This window comes from Xenopus laevis, chromosome 5L, assembly GCF_017654675.1.
Source record: "Xenopus laevis strain J_2021 chromosome 5L, Xenopus_laevis_v10.1, whole genome shotgun sequence".
NCBI classification, from domain to species: Eukaryota; Metazoa; Chordata; class Amphibia; order Anura; family Pipidae; genus Xenopus; species Xenopus laevis.
In genome coordinates this window covers 70457408-70478424 of record NC_054379.1, presented here as the reverse complement: position 1 = coordinate 70478424, position 21017 = coordinate 70457408, and the positions used below count along the sequence as shown (strand labels likewise).

The following is a 21017-nucleotide window of genomic DNA, read 5'->3' as shown; positions in this document are numbered from 1 at the left end:
GGAGGATGGAGAGTGACGGAATCCTAGTTATAGGCAGGGGGAATTCTGGGTAAATAGGGTGTGGGGATGATGAGGATGCGCTAGAGGATGTGCAGGTGCTGCAGAACAATTACATCTTTGTGACATGACTAGGCCTCTGAAATCTGTACCTGGGGCTTTTAATTCTCACTCCCCTCCCTCCAGAGAGAAGGAACATTTGGATGGAGGTGCCTGCAGGGAAGCTGCTGGGTGTGTTTTGTATCACTTTTAATAGCAACCCTTATCAGCTGAAGCACAATTCTAATGACACAGACAGCTTTGGAGGTGTGTGTTATGTTGGGGGGGCTCTCAGGTTAGAGGGTAACATTCTTGAAATGTAAAATAAAACTTCTGTATTGGGTAGCTAACAAGGATAATAATCATTCAATTATTTGGACAAATGCATGCCAAGCTTTCCTTTCAGCTTTAATAACCTATTGGTTTCTAAGGAACACATCTTTTTTTTTAAATGATCCTAAATGCCCAAATCTGTTCTTTTCGGATCCACTGATTTCTTTTACACCATTGGAGTATGGCAGCACATTGCCTAGGCTCAGAGACACCCAATAGTTCTGGTGGGTATATGCGAGTGTAATTAAACCAGAGGAGTGGATTACAGGTTGGGTGTTTTTGCTGTAGTTGGAAATCAGTTTTGGTCACTGCTCTTTCTGCAGGCAGGACAGGTTCATGGGAACGGTGGGCTGCATGTATCCAAATGCTTTGTGCCATTTGTCGAATGCATGTTACTTCCATGTGGCCCTAAGATTATTAACATGGAGGGGCAGATTTATCAAAATGTGAGTTTAGAGCTTAATAATTAAAATAAACACTCGCCCACATTCTATTCATTCCTATGTGATTTTTAGAATTCTGTTATTCAATGAGTGAACATCGTAACTCACCATTTCATAAATAAGGGTCTAAAAATCCCATAGGAATGAATAGAATGTGGGTGAGTTTTTATTTATTAAGCTCTAAACTCACATTTTGATAAATCTGCCCTGGAGTGTCATCATGCAGGTTTTTTTTATTAACTTAAAATAAATATTAGCATTTGTCACTTGTTAAATGCATTTCCTATTTTTTCCTAAAAAAACATAAATGCAGAACTGGCTTCTGACTGCATGGACATTTTCCATTCCTGTGCATTGTAATAATAATAAATGCTAAGCTGCCATCTTTCAGGTTTTTTTTTTATGATTTTTTTTTATGTATATTATGCAGTTACTGTATGTTTGAGTGGGAGCTGCCAAATGTCATTTGCTCCTATATAACAATATTGTGTGCACTTGCATACGTGTTTTTTTAGGGAGGGTAAAATGACAACCAGCATTGTTGTAACTGCCTGTACTGGTGCCCCAAAAAACAGGGTAACCTTCTTTCTGTCACCTTGTGTCCTTTGTATTGTTAATTTTTGGCTCGTCATTGCGCTGGTGTGTCTGGGCATATCAAACTTATTTGGGCACTTTATTAGAAGTTGCAAGGATAATGGAGCACAGGTAGCATTCAGGTGTTTTGTAATAGAGGGTGACAAAATGAAATGCTCACAATATTCACTTTGAATAAGAATAGCCCCTAATCACCTGGTGATGTCATGTGACAGGCACTTCTCACTAAAACATGCTGTATCACATCTATAGATCCTTTGTGTACTCCAGTTCTCACAACATCACAACTCCCAGCAACTTGCCCATGTCAGGTAGGACTAGCAGTTAAGCTTGTAGGGCACTTTTATCCTTCACTATTTAATTTTGTTGTTTTTAAATATAAGGTGGTGTCACAGGGATTAGTGGTGCTGGTGTCCTGGGTTTGATGAAGGAATGTTCTCCCCATGGCTGCATGCATTTCCTCCAGGCACTCCACCTTTCACTCACGCTCCAAATATACACTATTTGAACTCTAAATTAACCTAAAAGTCTAACACCAGCCACCCCTTAGTCTTATAAGCAGGCAAAATATGGAACAAGGTGTGCGACTGGATCCCAAATCAGAATGAAAGTCATGACCCCTCTAATGAGGACCTGTAAAGCACCCTACTTCTAACTGGTTGCTGCTATCCACCCTGAGCTCTACAGTGGGAGAGTATTAAGACTGGGGTGCAAATATTTCATAGTGGGTTACAGTGCTCATGGTGAATGAAAAACTGATTAATCAATATGTTAGTTAGGTGATAAATTTGGTGGGTATAACTGAATCATATTGGATGCTTTTTTTTTCATTTTGAAATGTGTCCCCACAATTTCCCACATTCCAGGTCATTTATAAAGACCCCAGACCATAAGTATAAAAGGACAGAGGCTAAGTGCAGGGTTTTGTTATGGCCTGAAGGGGGATGCCTATGTTACCCCTTTGCCTGCTTCTCATGAATACAGCACTGCCAAACTCAGCACTGTATATAGGGGGGAGTTTTTTTGTTTTTTTTAGGTGAAGACAGTGTGTTGGACAGCAGTGGCATATGCTACTTTCTCAGTGAGTTCTTTGTGCTGGAGAGAGAAGAGTTGGGCATTTGGGGTTAGAATGCTTAGCAAACATTGCTTCTCAGTGTTAATGTGCTTCCTTATACTTTAGCCTGTACTGGGGCCATGTTGTGTGTGTAATCTCTGTAATTCTCTGTGCTTTGGCATCATGCCAGAGATTGGCAGTCTTTTCTGTTAACCTTTATATTTACTTCAGCATTTATTCTTTACTGGATGCATTTGATTATATGCAATCTCATCCTGTCATTGTCTGGACATCCAGACTGGAGCATTGCTCTTAAATAGCACTCCAATATTATAAAGCCTTGCTATTTGTATCATTTTCTGTATTGTCACAGGTACTAAATATGCAGAGCTTATTGGGAGTAATAAGTCTAGAAATCTTAATTGTTTTGAATGTGTATATTTGTCTGTTGTTCACGTGTTCCCATTACAGGGAAATTAACCATGGATATGAATAGTTACATAGTTACATAGTTAAATTGGGTTGAAAAATGACAAAGTCCATCAAGTTCAACCCCTCCAAATGAAAACCCAGCATCCATACACACACTCCTCCCTACTTTTAATTAAATTCTATATACCCATACCTATACTAACTATGGAGCTTAGTATCACAATAGCCTTTGATATTATGTCTGTCTTTGTAATAAGACAGTACCTTGTACTTGATCCTAACTAAGAAATAATTCATCCTTATTGGTGGCAAAATAATCCCATTGGGTTTATTTATTTTGAAAAGCTTTCTCAGTAGACGTAAAATATGGAGGTCTAAATAGCACCTTATCAAGAAACCCCCAGGTCTCGAGCATTCTGAATTACAAATCCCTTACCTGTAGAGCATATTCATGGCTTGATAGTGTCTTGCAAAATTATTCAGAACCTTGATCAGTCATTTAATTTTATTGAAGAAATCCTTTGTAGAACTAAGTTTTATGTTATTGTTAATAAAAAGTACAAAACAGTTAAAGTTTGATACTTTAAACAGGTAGTTCAACTTTAAGTTAACTTTTAGTATGTTAAATTCTTATTCTTAGCAACTTTTCAATTGGTCTTCATTTTTTATTGTTTTTTAAATCTTTTGTCTCTCATTCAAACCACTGCTGGTTGCTAGTGTAAATTGAACCATAGCAACCAGATAGCTGCTAATGTAAAAAGCTAAATCATTTAAAAAAATCCAAATTGTCTGAGAATATCACTGTCTGCATTAATTTAAAGGGTGAACTACCCCTTTAAAGTGGTTATGTTTTTCAATGTCAAAATGTTTATTTCAGTTTCAGCTTTGTTTTTATTTCTTTATTTTAATTTGTGATCATATTTGTAATATTGAAGTTTGTTTCATATTACATATTCTCTGGTCACAGAATCTGCTGTTCTAATTCAATACATGAATTGATACATTTCTTATATTTGGCCCTACTGACCATGTATCTTGGTCAGCATTGATACAGTAGCTGCTAATATTGCTCAGATGCTGCTGAGAAACATATCAACAAATGTAGCAGCATTTGTAAACTTGAATTGCTGAGCTTCCACACTGAAGCACCAGCAGAAATTCACTAAAGTAGCCCAAAAATGTGCTAAATGTGTTAGAACAGTAAACAAGCAAATGGAAATGAATATCACTTGCACCTCTTTGTACTTTTAAAGAATGAGCACAGGCAAATTTCACTGAGGTGCCAATAAGTTAGCGTGAATTCAGTCACTTAGCTATATTACCTGGGCTGGTCTCCTTTAAGTGAACAAATGCACCAACCTAGTGGAAAAAGCAGTACAGTGCCACTATCTTAACTCTTCCAGGTGTCCCTAGTGCAGACGTAAGCTGGGGTATACATAATGAAATGTTTACTGTGCATGAAGTTAAGTCTAACTTTTTCTTGCCTTTAAAGTGAAGCTTGAATATAATTTGTAAATTAGCTTTCTGTTGTGTTTTTCTGTTTGTATATTTATCATTCATAAATAACCTGTACAATAGTAATATCACTAGTAATTTTTGTGACTTTTCTTTTGTTTCTCTCTTTAGCACAGTATGTCAAGTAGAACAACTTATGGTTTAGACACTGTGGTTTATTTTACTTTAATTCATGCTTATTACAGTTTCATGTTCTGTTTATCTGGTCCCATCTCTACCTCTGTCAGTCTTTGGTTTCTTTATATGTATAAATCATTCAAATATATCCCTGAGACCCCTCCGTCTTCTCCTGGTTGTAATGCAATATCTAGAAAATATATGGAATACACTTCTTTCTCTAAAAGTTGTTCTCACAATAAGATCACTGATGGGAGAGAAAGCTTTGTCTGTAAAGCTGGTTAGGGCCTTATAACAGAATTTTAATGGGAGAATTGTGCTAGAGATGGTTTCATGTACAAAATGGCATTGACCAATATTGTTTAGCACTTATCTCCATTTTAGCCCTTGGTTAAAATTAGACATTTGATCCAGTGGAGAGCTGCCTCTGCCATCAATGAGGTGAAACCCCACTAGGCAACTGTGTACATGTTGGGCTGAACACACAGCTGTAAGGAACCTAACTGCAAATGCTGTAAAATTGACTTGTGCTGCACTGCTTGCTTATGAGCAACACACAGCACAGCAGAATCCAAGAGGGTTAAAGTAAAACTGTCCAAGCTTGGAACCTATAAGTAAGTGTTGGAAGTTGTAGCATAACAACAGCTGTATGGCTGGACTCCTGTTAGCATTCCCATTATAAACAGTTCTGTGTGTGTGTCCTGCTGTCTTGTCTTTTAGAGATATATAAGATTCCAGTTAGAATTTGGAGGCATCATTTTCCTTACAAAATTACACTGTGTACATTGCACTGTGAGCAAATAAAGTCTGAAACGGGTTCTACACCAATTTTTGGTGTAGTGGCTGATTCATAGGACACAGAGCTCACCACAGGTTTCCAGAGGGAATAATACTCTGTTTACTTGTAGAAAAGGTTAAGAAATGCTGATCTAGAATCAGTGCCATAAGGAAGCTTCTGTGTGCCAGAAAGGAAATAGAAATAGTCACGTGAGCACCATGAAATAGTAAGCACTTATTATTCTGTTGATAGTATGCCTCTATGGTTACCTCTTGGGACCATGGATAGTTCTGAATAGATGTATAAGTATTAGTGTTTATTTAGATATGGATCAGGCAAGCTAGGAAAACCTTTGAGGACCACGAGTCTTGTTTGATGTAAGTGGCCTTCTCCTAACCTCCTGGATGTGATTTCCCAGAGGTTTTTGAACATGCCCTGTTATTCCCAACCAAGTTGCCAGCTCTTCCTTATCCCAATATAGAGCCCCAATAGATCTGGGCACATCTATAATATTCAGGAGGGTTGATAGGTCTGAGGTATGATCTGGTCTTTGCCAGCTAGGCCAAATTATTTTATCTGGCTGACTGGCTTGACTTGGCAAAATCAGTCAAATATCGTCTTAAGGCGCCATATACAGGCAGATTTGAGTTTCCCATCTGGACTCTTCAGACCAATTCAGCAGCTTTTGTGCCTGTGTATGGCTGGTTTGATTTTCCCATTGATCGAGGGCTGCACCAAATCTTTGATGAGGTCCTCCCCCCAGATGGCCTATATTCCTGTTGTAATCCAATCATTTGACCCTAGGGCCTTTATTTGTTTGCTGCTTTGTTTATTGGACACCCTTGTTTGTGTGTGAAAATATAGAGCCATTCCATAAATATAAAAACCTGGAGTAAATATGCAAATACCGTTTTTTTTTCTCTAGAATTATCATCCTGTTTTCTAACTACACAAAACTATTTCTGTCATGTTTCATGCCCTTTATTTATCTTCCTGTGTAAGAACTATACACATTGCCAACAAATGCTTTTAGTGTTGACCACAAAACAACACCACAAGCCAGTGATATAGATGGAACTATACAGGAAGCAGATCCTGGGGGGACAGGGGGGCTGGATCCTGGGCTCAGCTTCCTCTATAGCCACTCTACTTACAGAAAATTTGCTCACCCACTGCCTGCATGGGCAGATGCATACTCAAGCAGGCGTAGATCCGGTTCAGTTGTAGACATCGCAAAGTTGGTATCGCTGCAGCAGAAAACTCGCTAGGGCATGTGATACATTAGTTGTAAAGAAAGAGCTGGGCAGCTACCAGCAGCTCATTGGCAGCTTCATATTACAGTTTGAGTCAGCTCTAGACTGTGAGTCTAAATAGACCCTGGCATTCCAAGTACAGAGAGGTCCAAACAGCCCCCCACTAAATAGTGACTTTCTATGGCACCTTACAGCAGACCCCTCTAGCATCTAGCATTTGCCAGAATCTGCAGATTGCTTTCTCAGGGCAGGAGTTCAGGGCATGCTGTCTCACTAACCACTAACTTTTTACTGACCATATACACCCACTATTGCTATTGCTGTTTATGGCTACACAGGAAGACTGACCCATTATTTTCAGCAGTGGATAAAGGACATCTGGTACAGTGTTCAGGAACTGAAGGAGAAATGGGTGGGTAGATTTGTGTATATTTCAAATCTTAAACGATCACAAGCAATATATATCATCTTCTCAATGTAACCTAGTAACAAAGGGAGTCCTACCCATTAGACAAAATTACATGTTTCTAAACAAAAAAATGGATTATGGATCATGCATTATGCCATGAAAATGCATATTTCAATCAAAACAAATAACACTGTTAACAAAAGAATTTTGGGTCCTCCCTCTGTTTCAGATGTTTGGGTCGGGTTTGACATTTGTGATTGATTTCTCTCAGGCTCAACCTCTCTTTCTCTCTCTTTCTACAGCTCAGGACCAGATCTCAAAATGAGCCAGCCATTTGGTGGCACTGCTGCTTCTCCTACTGAACCTCGCCTACATCCAGAGGGCAGCAGCAAAAACCAGCAGCGAGTGTCATCACCAGCCAGACCCAGAGACATTCGAGGCAGATCCCTGGGTGGTGCCAAAGGAAGTACCACCAACAAGCAGGTGCAGAAAGCCAAGAGCTCCCCAGGGCAGAGCAGCCTCAAAGCTGAAAAACAGGGAACTGTCCAGCCGGGCAGTGCTGAAATTTCTTCATTAAGGGTTGAGGCCGGGACAGGGGTAGAGCTTGAGGACAGAGAGTTTACCGAACCCACCTCTGCAAGGATGGAAACTGCCAGGGTGGCCTCCCCTGATCAGGTAGGGGAGGTATCCCCTAAGGCCTCTAAGGTTAAGGGCAAATCTCCCCCAAAAGGAGGAGAGGGAGTGCTGGCTTCCCAACCCCTATCCACTGCTTCAGTTGGGAAAAGCCCCAAGAAGCAAAGCAGCGGAGGAGGGTATTGGAAGGAGGGATGTCTGCAGTCTGAATTGATGCAGTTTCATTTGAAGAAGGGACTTGCTGCTGCAGGCTCCAATATCCAAGATAAAGGCAATGGATCTGAGACCATCCAGGACCAGGAGGAGGAGGATGGGGCCCTCGTAGGTGCCATGAGCGTGCAGGCTATGCACGATGAAATGGAGAAGCTACGAGATGAGAACGAAAGCCTAAAGGTGAGAGAAATCACCCTTAGCATCAGAACAGTCTGCACAACATTCTGGCCTGCTGCAAAGACAAACAAGCTCATCATCATCAAACATGCTTTGTGTATTTGTCACCTGAGCACAGAAAGTGTCATTGTAGCATTGCATTTAAGGCCCTCTGTATAACACATAGTATCTACACCCCCACTTTTATAGATCTTAGAAATTAGCATTTCTTTATTCATTTATAAATCTACAAAATTATGTCAAATTGGTTGCCTTCCAGCTGTTGCTGCCCTACAACACCTACAGCATCCCTGTATCTTCTGAATGTTGCTCTAAATTAGTGTTCAGCACAGGAAGGTTCAGTTTATAGCCATTCAGCTTTTGCTCAATTATGACATATGGTACCTAGCAACAAATCAACTCTGTTGTGGGATACTAGGATTTGTTGGAAATCACAAGTAAAAAATTAACCTAGAAATACACATAGTAAAATAAAGGCAAAACACATTTTAGAAGAGAAAAAAGATTGTTTCAGGGTGAGGTAAACTAAGCTAGTCAGTAATTTAACTTTGTTGCATTAACAGAATTGATAAGTCCAAGGTGGTTAACTATGTCATACACAAGGAAATGTCTGTTTTAAGATTGCAGACACTAATATCACAAGCTTTTTTTCACTTTAATATACATTCTCTTTCTTCATTGTGGTGTGTGAAGAATGAAATAGAAGAGATGAGGACAGAGATGGATGAGATGAGAGACAGCTTCTTTGAAGAAGATGCTTGCCAGCTGCAGGAAATGCGTCACGAGTTGGAAAGAGCCAACAAAAACTGCAGAATCCTGCAGTACCGCCTCCGGAAGGCAGAACGCAAGAGACTCCGATATGCACAGACTGGAGAGATAGATGGAGAGCTTCTACGCAGCTTGGAGCAAGATCTGAAGGTAAACTTATAAGGGAAGAACCGAAAGGCAAAATTTTGGGGAATCAGATTAGAAGTTTATTAAATGCAGTGCTTTTGTCTATATCAGACATCTCTTATACATGTTTACCTATTTATGTATAGCGAAGTATTCAGGGCATATTGGGGCAACTTTCAATATAGAATGACTTACTACATGGACATGGTTCATGTCTGTATTTTAATTCTTGTAAGTATGAACCCAACTAGCATTGGTTTTGGATGCAGATGGATCACAGCATTTTTTTGCAAGAGTCAGATTCAAACAAATCATTAGTATCCAGCCCTGAAAATTTGTGCTAAGTTAATTCACGGTATACTTAGGCATATAAAAATGATTGTTCACTATTGTAAAAGTATTTCACAGTTTAGAAGTTAATTAGCAAGCCTGGACACTTCTCAGCGTCTAAAAAGGATAACTGTTGCTGGCCTGGAACCTACTTCCCTCATTTGCTGAGATACCTCTAGCGTGTGACTACCACAAACCCAGGGTTTAAATGTGTGTTCCGATTCGTTGTCCAATAGGGCTGGACTGCTATGCCTATGCTGCAGGTTGGTGAGAGTATCTGCAGCGATGTTCGGTCACCCGATCGATACCTGCCCCCACCACCCGCCTGTATTCTCCAGAGTTTCTGCCTGGTGATGAGTAAATTGATTTTGTAGCACTGCCTAAGTAATATAAAAGATCCGAAACTTCTACTGCCGCACTGAGTGGCTACTGTATTGAACCCTCACCATCTGCCGATGTTCTCCCAACTTTCAGCGTGGTCAGCAGGAAAATGTAAACTAACTAAACTAAATTTAAACTAAGTCCCAATGTCCTGCTTGAATAAACTATAAGAATCAGCTACTGACGCATTTCGATATCGATAAAGCTCGCATAGAGGCGAGTAAAACGCTCGTCAGGCTCTGGTTCTTTAAGTTTATTCAGGCAGGGTGTTGGATGGAAGGTGTTCCGTTTTTTCATTTAAACCACAGGGTCACAGATGAATTTTGCATTGATTCATTCAGTGATTTTTAGTGGCTTTGAAAGTACCATGCATTGTTCTAGTCAGATTATTGTTTACATTTAAACACCTCCTAATTACTGAAAGCATTTTCAATAAACAGTTTCCAGAACAAGTCCATATATATATATATATAGGATGTGAATTGTAGTGTGCAGGCTATAAAAAGTTTTATGTAAATGTCCACACATTATAACTGATATTCACAATAAATGGTTAGATGTCCTAATTTACATGACTACATTTAGAAATCCTGACCATGCTGCTGTGCAGATTAAGTTTTGCAAGTTAAATGCCATCCAGCCATCAGGGGACTCTCCTGCTCCATTTATCCGTTTCCCAGAACAGTCAAATATTGTAGGCTGTGATAGCCACAAGTCCCTTTCTTGCTTTCACACATGACATACCCCATTTTAGTATAAAAACCTGTTCACTTTATTCTCTTTACCTTTTATTTCATTACATTAACTTTTTATATTTTTATGTTATCTTTTTTGGGATGAGCATTTCAGCCTCACCTACTTGTAAATTAAAAATATATATATTTTTTTCATTTCAGTTAAGGTTTATTGGTAAGCTATTACTTTTGATAATGTTATTTTTGTACATGCTGGGCTCCTGTAATTCCTCCTTAATTTAGACCTTTTCTGGCTCTCTACATTCATCTACATTGTAATAGATTGTATATTTAAAACTCACAACACTTTAACATACTTATATGTAGCTCATTTTATGCTGAAGGCAGCTTTATGTAACTTTTGAGCAGAGCTTTGAATGGAGGTATCTGTAGATTCGTGTGCAGCGATACTTGCCCTCATGACAAGGGCACTAGCTATAGACAAATGTCTATACAGGAATTTGCTCTTCAACTATTTTCTGCCAGGCAAATACTTTTTTTCTTCAAATGAAATGTTAGTTTAAAACAAGCATTGGAGATATATATACTGATAAAAAAAAATTACTCAGTATTTATAATGATAACCAGTCTGCTTTTTATAGTAGTAGTGAAATACAAACAAAGTAATCTTTAAATTTAAACGTTTATTATCAGTGCATATATATATATATATATATATATATATATATATATATATATATATATATATATATATATATATATATATATATATAAACAAATATTGTACCATGTTTCCTTTCAGGTAGCCAAAGATGTATCTGTAAGGCTTCACCATGAACTGGAAAATGTTGAAGAAAAACGTACAAAAACAGAGGAGGAGAATGAAAAGCTGCGGCAACAGCTTATTGAAGTTGACACGGCCAAGCAAGTTTTGCAGAGTGAACTGGAGAAGCTCAAAGAAGTGAGTACAAGGAAGCAGTTTATTTTCCAAGGTCTGCTCTGCTGCAGACTTAATTCCATTATGTAAGCTCTTCTGTATTTTATTTTTGGATGCAAAGATCATCTTTTATGATTTATGGCATTCCTAACAGTATAAAGACAAACATTTGTTACATACTGTCATTTTGTCTTGGAATGTATCTCACCGGTTGTGTCTGTTGTGTCACTTTTCGTTTTCATTAATGCAATATCTTTGCACACTCTTAAAGGCAGATATACCAAATGTACTCGTCCATGGTCAGTTTTATTGCTTACTCTGGCTTGCTGAGGAATGGCATTTAAGAAAAATTTGTGATTTTTTTCCCTGATGAGTGGGTTATTGACAAAAATAAAAAACTTACCTAAAACCTTGCAAGCTTTTAGATGTCATTATCGAGCAAGCTTGAGTAATCAAGTGCAGAAAAACTGAGTAAGTTCAGGATATCACTTGATTTTTCTGCAGTTGTTGACCACATACATGCACATTTTAACCCTTTCAGACTAAGCTGGCAGCTTAACTGCCCATGTATGTGCCCTGTCAGACAGCTGATGATTTTCTGCTAGATAGCTATAGGGGCAAGTTTAAAATCCCATCAGGCACAGGACTGCATTGGCTTATTGATGTGGTCCTCTCCCAATTGCCTGCATTGGTACCTTCTATGATCCCATCCAGCACAAGGTGGCCATATTGCGCAAAGATTGACAAATGAGCAGAACTTAATGTGTATGACCACCTTAACCGATAAATCTGCCGCGGAATCTCACCTTTTGAATTACAGTGCCATCTGAGTTTATTTGATTAAAACACACACTCACCCTCCAGTCCCTCTAGATTTCCTTTCACTTGGTGCAGGCGTTCCTTATGTCCATATGTCTGTGTGCATACATTATCACCCAATGACTACTAGTGTTGCTAGTAATGTGCTTAAAATGGTATTCAGATTCAAGATGAAAAGTAGAAGGAAGAACAATACTTTCAATTAAAAAGGATTGAATGGTAAGGCAGAAAACTGTGTAAATAGGGATTTAAATTAGCCACTTACAGAGTGTCATATAATGCTGTACTTCTATGTACTTTTCAAAAGATCCATGCTTGGCTGAGTGGCCATCTTCCTTCAAGATTGAGAGTCCAGCACCCCAAAACAGGTGTAGTGTGACCCTCACAGCATTTTATGACACTCGTGGCCCCTCTGCAATTTATTGTAGACACAGTACTTCCAAGCATTTCATGATAGGCAGTAGTTCCCCAGCTAAGCATATTATTACAGACAGTATGCGGCCTCCCAGCATTTCATGACAGACAGTCTCTGCTAAATGTGATTCAAAAAATTGTGTGCCTGGTGTTGTTTTTTTACACAGCAATCCAATAACTGATCTCCACTTACAGTATATATGTATAGTTCAAGCATACTGTATCTGAGAAAATAGCGAGATTTAGTACAGCAAATACAGTGGACAAATAACTGAAATCAGGCATTTCATTCTGAAATCATATGAATGGCAATATGTTCACCAATTCTGCAGCAGCCAGGATTAATAAGCAACTAGGGAGTCCGCTTTTTAGTCTATGGTCTATAGGAACTCCTACTATCCCTGTTAGTTGTGTTGCTGAAACCTTGATTTTGATCAGTTACTTCCTATTGAACCTAATCCTAATTTTTTATAACAACTCTAAAAATGCCATGAGGGTACAGCCCCTATCTATTATACAGCTCATGTGCAATTGTTCTCATATATTAGCTCAGTACCCAAGTATTTCCCATCTGATGTGTAGCTGTCAGTAATGCACAGCTGCACACAGCAGCTCCTAGCAAGTAAGGGTTGACGAAGAAGAGCATATGAAAATGAACAACCAGGTGTGTATTATTATGGTTTTTATTACATATTTTTCTAGTTATCACTAAAAAGAAGAGGAAGCAAAGATGCTCAAAAGTCAGAAAAAAAGACTATACAGACTCCCACAGAGGTATGTAAAAAAATATATTTTTCTTTCCTTACATTTATTTAAAAGTTTTAGGAAATGGGGTGCTTACCAATACCTTGTACTGTGAGCAACATTTATATTAGTATTCTGCTTCAATATCTGTACTAATAATAAAATGATAAATGGCACTTACTGCACTTAAGTGCCCCTAAGAAACATTTGTTTAATGGTAAGAAACTCTCTTGGAGCCCATTATACTGACCCCAAAGCATTACCTTGGTCCAATGTTTTGAAGCATTGGGAGTAAAATCATCATAAGGGCAGTGGCACTTGGGGAATTAAAAGCTCTGTGGTAGAGAAAAATCACTCAAAATGAATTTGTATGGCAATCACTGGCAAACACCCGCAGTTGCAGGGATAAAATGTTGCCAAGGTTCTATCAAAACTTTTAACAATTGAATGTCTGAATAACTGAGAGACTTTGGACAATTGGTAAAGTACTGAAAATTTCAATACAAGAAAAATGCCTTTTTTGTTGCATTGCGTCTGGAGTATTCATTTATATTTGTACTGAGGTGACATTTACAGGGTGTTGGATGTTATCTGAACCTAAATGTCAACACTAAGCAGCAATAAACTTCTACATATGCACTTGTGTTTTCTATCAGAAATGTAAAATGTCATTTTCTCTGGCATATGTTATCATCTACCATAAAGTATAGTTATTTTAACAATCTGTGACAAAAAACAGATGAGGCATTATTACCTGGAAACCAAAATATGTTACTGTTGCAGTGTGAAGTACACTAAAACCATAAAACAATCTCTTAAAATCAGGCAAAAATAATAAGTAAGACAGTAAAGCATTGCCTGGATTCCTCTGGATTTAACCTAATGCAAATAAAAAATGCTCTATTGGAGTGAAAGGGTTATGTTGCACAGGAGTTTCTGATTGCTACAGCCATCATGGAGAGAGTTTTATTGAAAAAGATTTTCTGTGCTTACCACATCCCTTATATGTGTTATTGCTCTTGAGCTCTGACATCTACATTTCATAGGTATAACAGCTTACTGGCAAGTGCTCTGTACCACAGGTCAACCATTTCCCCTTCAGTACAATGAGAATCATCTGACTGAAGCTAGGCATGTGTTGGTTTTTTAACTCACGATTGAGTTAATGGACTGATTAAAGCTTCCAACATCTGGACTGAGTCAGCAGATTATTGCCTGTAGTCCCTGACAGCCAGCATTGGTGGCAATAATGAACCAGTTTCATTATTGGCACAGTGCCAAATTATTATAGCAGCCTGATAAAGCCCACCTCAAGTCAAGATCTTTACATGTCTGGCTACCTTTACAAAGCACAGAAATCAAATATCCAATTCATTGTACAAAGCAAGAGATCATCTTGAATACACAGTACAAAGAAGTTCTGTTTGCAAAACATTCTTTATTAAAGAGACATGATATATAAAGATATTGGTAATTGATGGTCCGTTCTTGGTGTATTCATACACAGTGTGTAAAGATGCACAACAAATAAAGGAAAGGTCCTTGTATAGTATGGGGGTCCAAATTTCCTCAACCAGACCAGTAAATGTAGGGTGGAGTAAGCCTTCATTTACTATTTATTTAAAATATTAATTAAAATAAAAACAATATGTTCTGTTTCATAGGACTCACTGTACAAAAATATGCTATTTAATCATTTACTCCTTATTAACTAATGTCTAGTTCATAAATACATTATAAAAACTTGCATTGCTTACAGCATAGTGTTAATGGAGAGAACTGAAGCTATTATATTTGTTAGTTTTAACTGTGAAATATTTAATGAGAAATGCATTTACATGTATATTAACATTCCTTCAATTTATTTATTTTTGCGATGAGGAGGACAGTGAAGATTTAAAGTGTCAACTACAGTTTGTGAAAGAAGAAGCAATGTTGATGAGGAAGAAAATGGCAAAGATTGATAAAGATAAGGACCGCTTTGAACATGAATTGCAAAAGTACCGTTCATTTTATGGGGATCTTGATAGTCCTTTACCAAAAGGGGAGGCAAGTGGACCTCCAACAACAAGAGAGTCAGAGCTCAAGCTGCGACTTCGTCTGGTCGAAGAAGAAGCTAACATACTTGGTAGGAAGATAGTAGAGCTTGAGGTGGAAAATAGAGGTCTGAAGGCTGAACTGGATGACCTGAGGGGAGATGACTACTCAGGAGCTTCAAACCCTCTCATGAGGGAGCAGAGTGAATCAGTCTCAGAACTGAGACAACATTTGCAATTGGTTGAAGATGAGGCAGAGCTGTTAAGAAGGAACCTTGCTGACCTGGAAGAACAAAACAAGCGCGTCACTGCAGAAATGAATAAATATAAATTTAAATCTGGAACCCATGAAAGCTCTAGGCATAATGATAGTGTCAAGACTGAAGCTTTGCAAGAGGAGTTGAAAACTGCTCGATTGCAGATAAATGAATTAAGTGGGAAAGTCATGCAACTTCAGTATGAAAATAAAGTTCTTATGTCTAATATGCAGCGCTATGACCTGGCCTCTCATCTAGGTATCAGAGGTAGTCCCAGAGACAGTGATGCTGAGAGTGATGCAGGAAAGAAAGAAAGTGACGATGATTCCCGCCCCCCTCACAGAAAACGGGAAGGACCTATAGGAGGAGAAAGTGATTCTGAAGAAGTCCGCAATATTCGCTGCCTTACTCCAACCAGATCTTTTTATCCATCAGCAAGTGTTTGGCAGAAGAACTTTGCTGAAAGACAACAAGTGAAAGATATTCGTGCTGAAGCTGAGCGACTTGGGAAGACAATTGACCGTCTTATATCAGACACAAGTACCATTATTACAGAAGCTAGAATTTATGTGGCCAATGGTGATCTCTTTGGACTTATGGATGAGGAAGATGATGGAAGCAGAATCAGGGAACATGAGCTTCTTTATAGAATCAATGCACAGATGAAGACTTTCAGAAAAGAACTTCAGACATTCATTGACAGATTAGAGGTTCCAAAGTCCTCAGAAGACAGAGGTGCAGATGATCCTCTTTCAGTAAGCCAGGTATGCACATGTAGAAGAGGTTTGTATATACTTATGTGATACTGTTGCATGCACTGGCTTGAAACCCACAGGTTGAACTGGTTAAGGATGGTACTTTTCTAGTGGGTTGTAAACAGGTGGTGCCTAACCCCATTTCCTCTTATGACAACAGCGATATGGATGTCGGGTGCAGGTAATGAGGGCACAATGTCCGGGTTAGGTGAGGGTGGGTTAGGGTCAGATGTAGGTCAACTATATGTCAACCCACACATCACTATTATGTGAAACTAGTATGATGTATAGTATAGTAGATGTTTTGCAATATATGTTTTGCATAGAATTTTGTCTGATGCATACATTTATGAAGCAGTGATGAAAAATGCATTATATCATTACAAGGAAATCTAGAAAACACTGAAAGACCTTTATTTCTATTTATAATTTTTTATATTCATTTTAGGTTTTATAATTTTGGCTACATTTCCAAAACTTTTGAAAATTAAAACAAGATATTTGCAGGGGAAGAACATTGGTTAGTGTGTGGCTGCCTTTAGCCAGTGGTTTGAACACTCAGATGCAGAAACCAGCTGACCAGACAAGAGAGAAATACATTGCCATGTGTAGGGTTTAAACACAGAATCAGATGGACTTGAGCTACATATTAGTAATCCAATTAAATTGGATAAATTGCAACAAAAAAACATTCATGCCCCCCCAGAAACTTTGTATTACCATACCTCAAGACAGCAGTAGAGTCTGTTGGTTATATTGTTACTTGTTTGATTGTTGTGCATAGAATACATAGATACATTCAGGTGTCCAGCTTTATTTTGTTTTTAAGGAGAATTACTTACCCATGAAAATAAAGGGCAAAGTGGAAAAATGTAGGCCTGCTTGAGTGGGTATAAGTTGTGCCTGCCATGTAAGGGGCAGCATAAATGTTGGACATGAGCATCTACTTGCGCAACCCTTAGGGGTCTGTAATTTCAGGCAAGTGTTTCAATCAAAGTGTTTCAATCAAATGTTATTTCAGCTGGAAAATTACTTTGATTGTACAACAGAAAGGACAACCGCCTCCCCCCCTTTATCAGCTAGTAGAATTCTGCAGCATACAGTTTTTTTTTTCCTCCTTTTTTGAGGGATTTGATTTTACAGTCTATGCGTTAAAATATCCAGCCAAAATTGAACAATGTAAAATAAATGAGGAGTTAATTCTGAGAAATCTAAAACAAATGGATCTGTTTGTGCAGTTTCACTTTGGAAATTGTGCAATGAGAAAATATACATAAACTTCAAACAATGCATTTATTATTCAAGGAGTCATAACCCTGCCACATACTGAGAGGTTGCTGGGCTGTACAGTACATCTGCTTCTGATCTCTCCTGTTGATCTTCAATGCTATCTTACTTCCTTACTTATCCTTGTTAAGTGTGTATAGTTCTTTGCTTGGCATAACTATGAGTGAATCTCTTTTTCTGTCTCTGTATTTACCTTCCCAGATGTTCCAGCCTATCATTTTGCTTATCCTCATCCTTGTATTATTTTCTTCCCTTTCTTACACCACTATATTTAAGCTTGTCTTCCTTTTCACCCTATTTTTTGTCCTGTAACCATTATACCATTTTATGTTTTGTGTAGTTCTTATTTTTTTCCAGTTTTGTTTATTTTGTCCACTCACCTTATAAAAAAGAAGTAAAAGGAATATAGTTTCTGCCTGATGGTTGCTACAGAAAAAAACACTGAAGACTAATTTGTTCAACTCGAAAGATTCATCCTACAGCTTTAACAAGTAAGTTGGTTGTTTTTAATGTTTCTTGGTCACAGCATAATCATAACGCATATTTCAATAGAAAACAAATTTGGCTTTTGTGAACATATCTACAGTTAAATATGCAGAACTTTTCTTCCAAAACCAGGAGTGTGTCAGTTTATCAATGACCCCTCCTCCCCTGACCGCAAGATAAAAATAATTATTTTTTATTTTTTTTTTGAAAGGGGGGCTGATAAAAAGGTCACAAAACACATGGACACAGCTCTCCACATTTAATATGCGTAATACGATATGATTCAAAAATGTTATTCAATGAGAACAGACAGAATACTTAAAATAACATTTAAAATGGATCCCTGAAATTATATCAAAAACTTAATAAAAGAAAATTTCTGATCGGTTCATATGGGTTAGTAGGCCTGGACAAAGTATGTGTCTTTTATTAAAGGAAAGACAAGTTTTCATTCAAAATCAAAGTTATTTTAGTCCGCAGAATTTAACATGGGGCAACTATTGATAAACATATCTGTGACACACCAAGAAAATTCAAAGAAATAAGTCTGTAAAATTGATCAGTTCTCAAACGTAAATATGTTTAGCGTTCAAGCTTAGTACACCATAATCTTTATAATACACCATAATATTTATATGACAACCTTTCACTAAATGCTGTTTGTGTTATGTTGTTATATTTGCTTCTTTTATATAACATGTTGGGGTTTTTAGTTGATTTAATGGACAAGGAAAAGTAGACTGAGGGTCCCAAATTGTTATGCACCCCCTAGTCTGGAAATCAGAATTCATTATATGTACCACCATTTATTATAAGAAAAAATGTTAAATTAAAAATTTAAATTGCATAGTATTTAGTAGAGATAAGTGTAAATCAAGTGGAATCTTGAAAACAATTCACCACTCATCTGAGTGGCTTCTTCAACTGAATAAAATACTAAAATTGTAAGATTCAAACAGGCACACCAGTAACCATCCTGGCCACAGTTGGTGTGTTGAGAAGCATTTAAGTGCCTGTCTTCTGCATGGTGTCTGGACAATAAACATATCACAAATGCTTTTGCAGGACCAGATATCATAACTGCAACCTGTAATGAGCCCAGGCAGAGAAGCATGAAGCCTGATGGTGCAGTTTGGCGTAAGCTGCAACATGGGTTGTGGTAGCAGAGGTTATCATGTTTGCACAGGTGAAGGAGGATGGAGCTCAATTTCATTTTGAAGGAAATGGTGGTTCACTTAATACTGTAGGAAATCATACAACATATGTATATTATAAAATATATCTATTTTATTAATAATGGAGATACTCTGTCACTGCTGGTAGGATACACTGTCACCTAATACAAGGGATAACTGTGTCACCTCATGCTGGGTTGTACACTGTGCCATCTAAAGCTGGGTTATACACTGTGCCACCTAATGCTGGGTTATACATTGTGCCACCTCATGCTGGATATGCACCAGGCCACCTAGTGCTGGGTTATACACTGTGCCACCTAAAGCTGGGTTATATGTTGTGCCACCTTATGCTTTTTATACACAGTGCCACCTATTGCTGGGTTATACACTGTGCCAACTAATGCTGGGTTATACATTGTGCCGCCTCATGTTTTTTATACACCGTGCCACCTATTGCTGGGTTATACATTATGTTACCTAAAGCTGGGTTATACACCGTGCCACCTTAATCTTGGTTATACATTGTGTCACCTAATTCTGGGTTATACACTGTGCCTCCTAATGCTGGGTTATACACTGTACCACCTAATCCAGGGTTATACACTGTGCCACCTAATGCTGGGTTATCCGCCGTGCCACTGGGAGTCACTTTATTGTGTAATATTTTATGATGCTGACTGTACAGAGTAAACATATTTAATTGGCAGTGGTGTGGTCTCTGGTGAAAGGCCCATTGAAAATGTACATCTCCAAGCTCCTAATAAGGCACTGCTATAAGTACAGTATTAAAAGGGCACACAGAAGATGATAGCTTACTTCTGTCTATAACAATGTCAAGGCAATAAAAGATTGTTAGCAGCATTGACTGAAGTATTTAATATATGCACAAAATGTAATCTTCTTCATATAGTTTTATTCACTTAACCTACAAAATCTATCTGACGTGAATCAGATGATTTATTTCTCCTTATTTCCTCCTTCTAATTCTAATTTATGACAGGGTCTAGAAAGCTAGGAACCAACAAAGAATACATAATCTATATATTGCATATAGTGCTTTTAAAGGCTATAAAAATGACTCTTTGTTGCTGATTTGTGCTTAGTACAGAGGAATGCCTTAGTCAGATATTGTTTTATATAGAATTGGTCACTATATCATGCCTGACTGATATTAGTACACTAGAAGAAGAAAAGAAACGGTATAGTATGGTTGGGAAAAAAAACAATAACATTTAAACAGGTAGACAAATCTAGAAGTAGAGTTTGCAAAAGCATTACTATTAGACAGTCGGTATAATGATGATGTATAAGGAAAATGTATGTATGTATGTATGACCCATGTTTTAAAATATTACATGAATCTTTTTATATTTGACAGATATTTTAAAAATGCTTGCATGATAAAGTGAAGCACTTATACTGTACTGGTTCTCATGGGAGAACTGATATACAGAAATGGTATTTTGCCTCACCTCAGTAGATAAACATAAATCTGCTTATACTAAGAGTCTTTGGAAAGAATATAGCCCTAATATACTAAACAACAATAGAATCATAGGCAAAATTAATCCCATTAATTAATAGCTTGTATTTCCCCTTTAAAAATGTCTTTTAAAGAATTGGTCCTCCTGGTTGGAAATCTTGCAAAAATACAGCCTGGGATGCACAAGAATAGCACCGATCATAAACCCATTCTTTGTCACATTTCTTTGTTCTCTGTGTTCGATTTGATACTTTTTCTCTTCTCATTACATACTCCCTTCTCTCCCTATCTTATCCTTGTCCCATTCCCGCACTTCTCATATCTTTCTGTCCTT

The 21017-nt window shown here is 37.9% G+C and overlaps 1 protein-coding gene across 3 annotated transcripts in view; it reads left to right on the top strand.

Annotated features, from left to right (window-relative positions):
• Positions 1–21017, top strand: part of soga3.L (SOGA family member 3 L homeolog) — a 36261-nt gene that overhangs the window by 661 nt on the left and 14583 nt on the right. For 2 of the 3 annotated variants that reach the window (XM_041562913.1, XM_041562912.1), the window contains exons 2-7: positions 7267–7990; positions 8681–8905; positions 11090–11248; positions 13160–13231; positions 15083–16258; positions 17738–18027. In XM_041562913.1, coding sequence (XP_041418847.1) covers positions 7286–7990; positions 8681–8905; positions 11090–11248; positions 13160–13231; positions 15083–16258; positions 17738–17848 — 2448 coding nt within the window. In that variant the 5' untranslated portion in view covers positions 7267–7285 and the 3' untranslated portion in view covers positions 17849–18027. The remainder of the gene's footprint in view (positions 1–7266; positions 7991–8680; positions 8906–11089; positions 11249–13159; positions 13232–15082; positions 16259–17737; positions 18028–21017) is intronic. The other variant, XM_041562914.1, reaches the window with a different exon arrangement.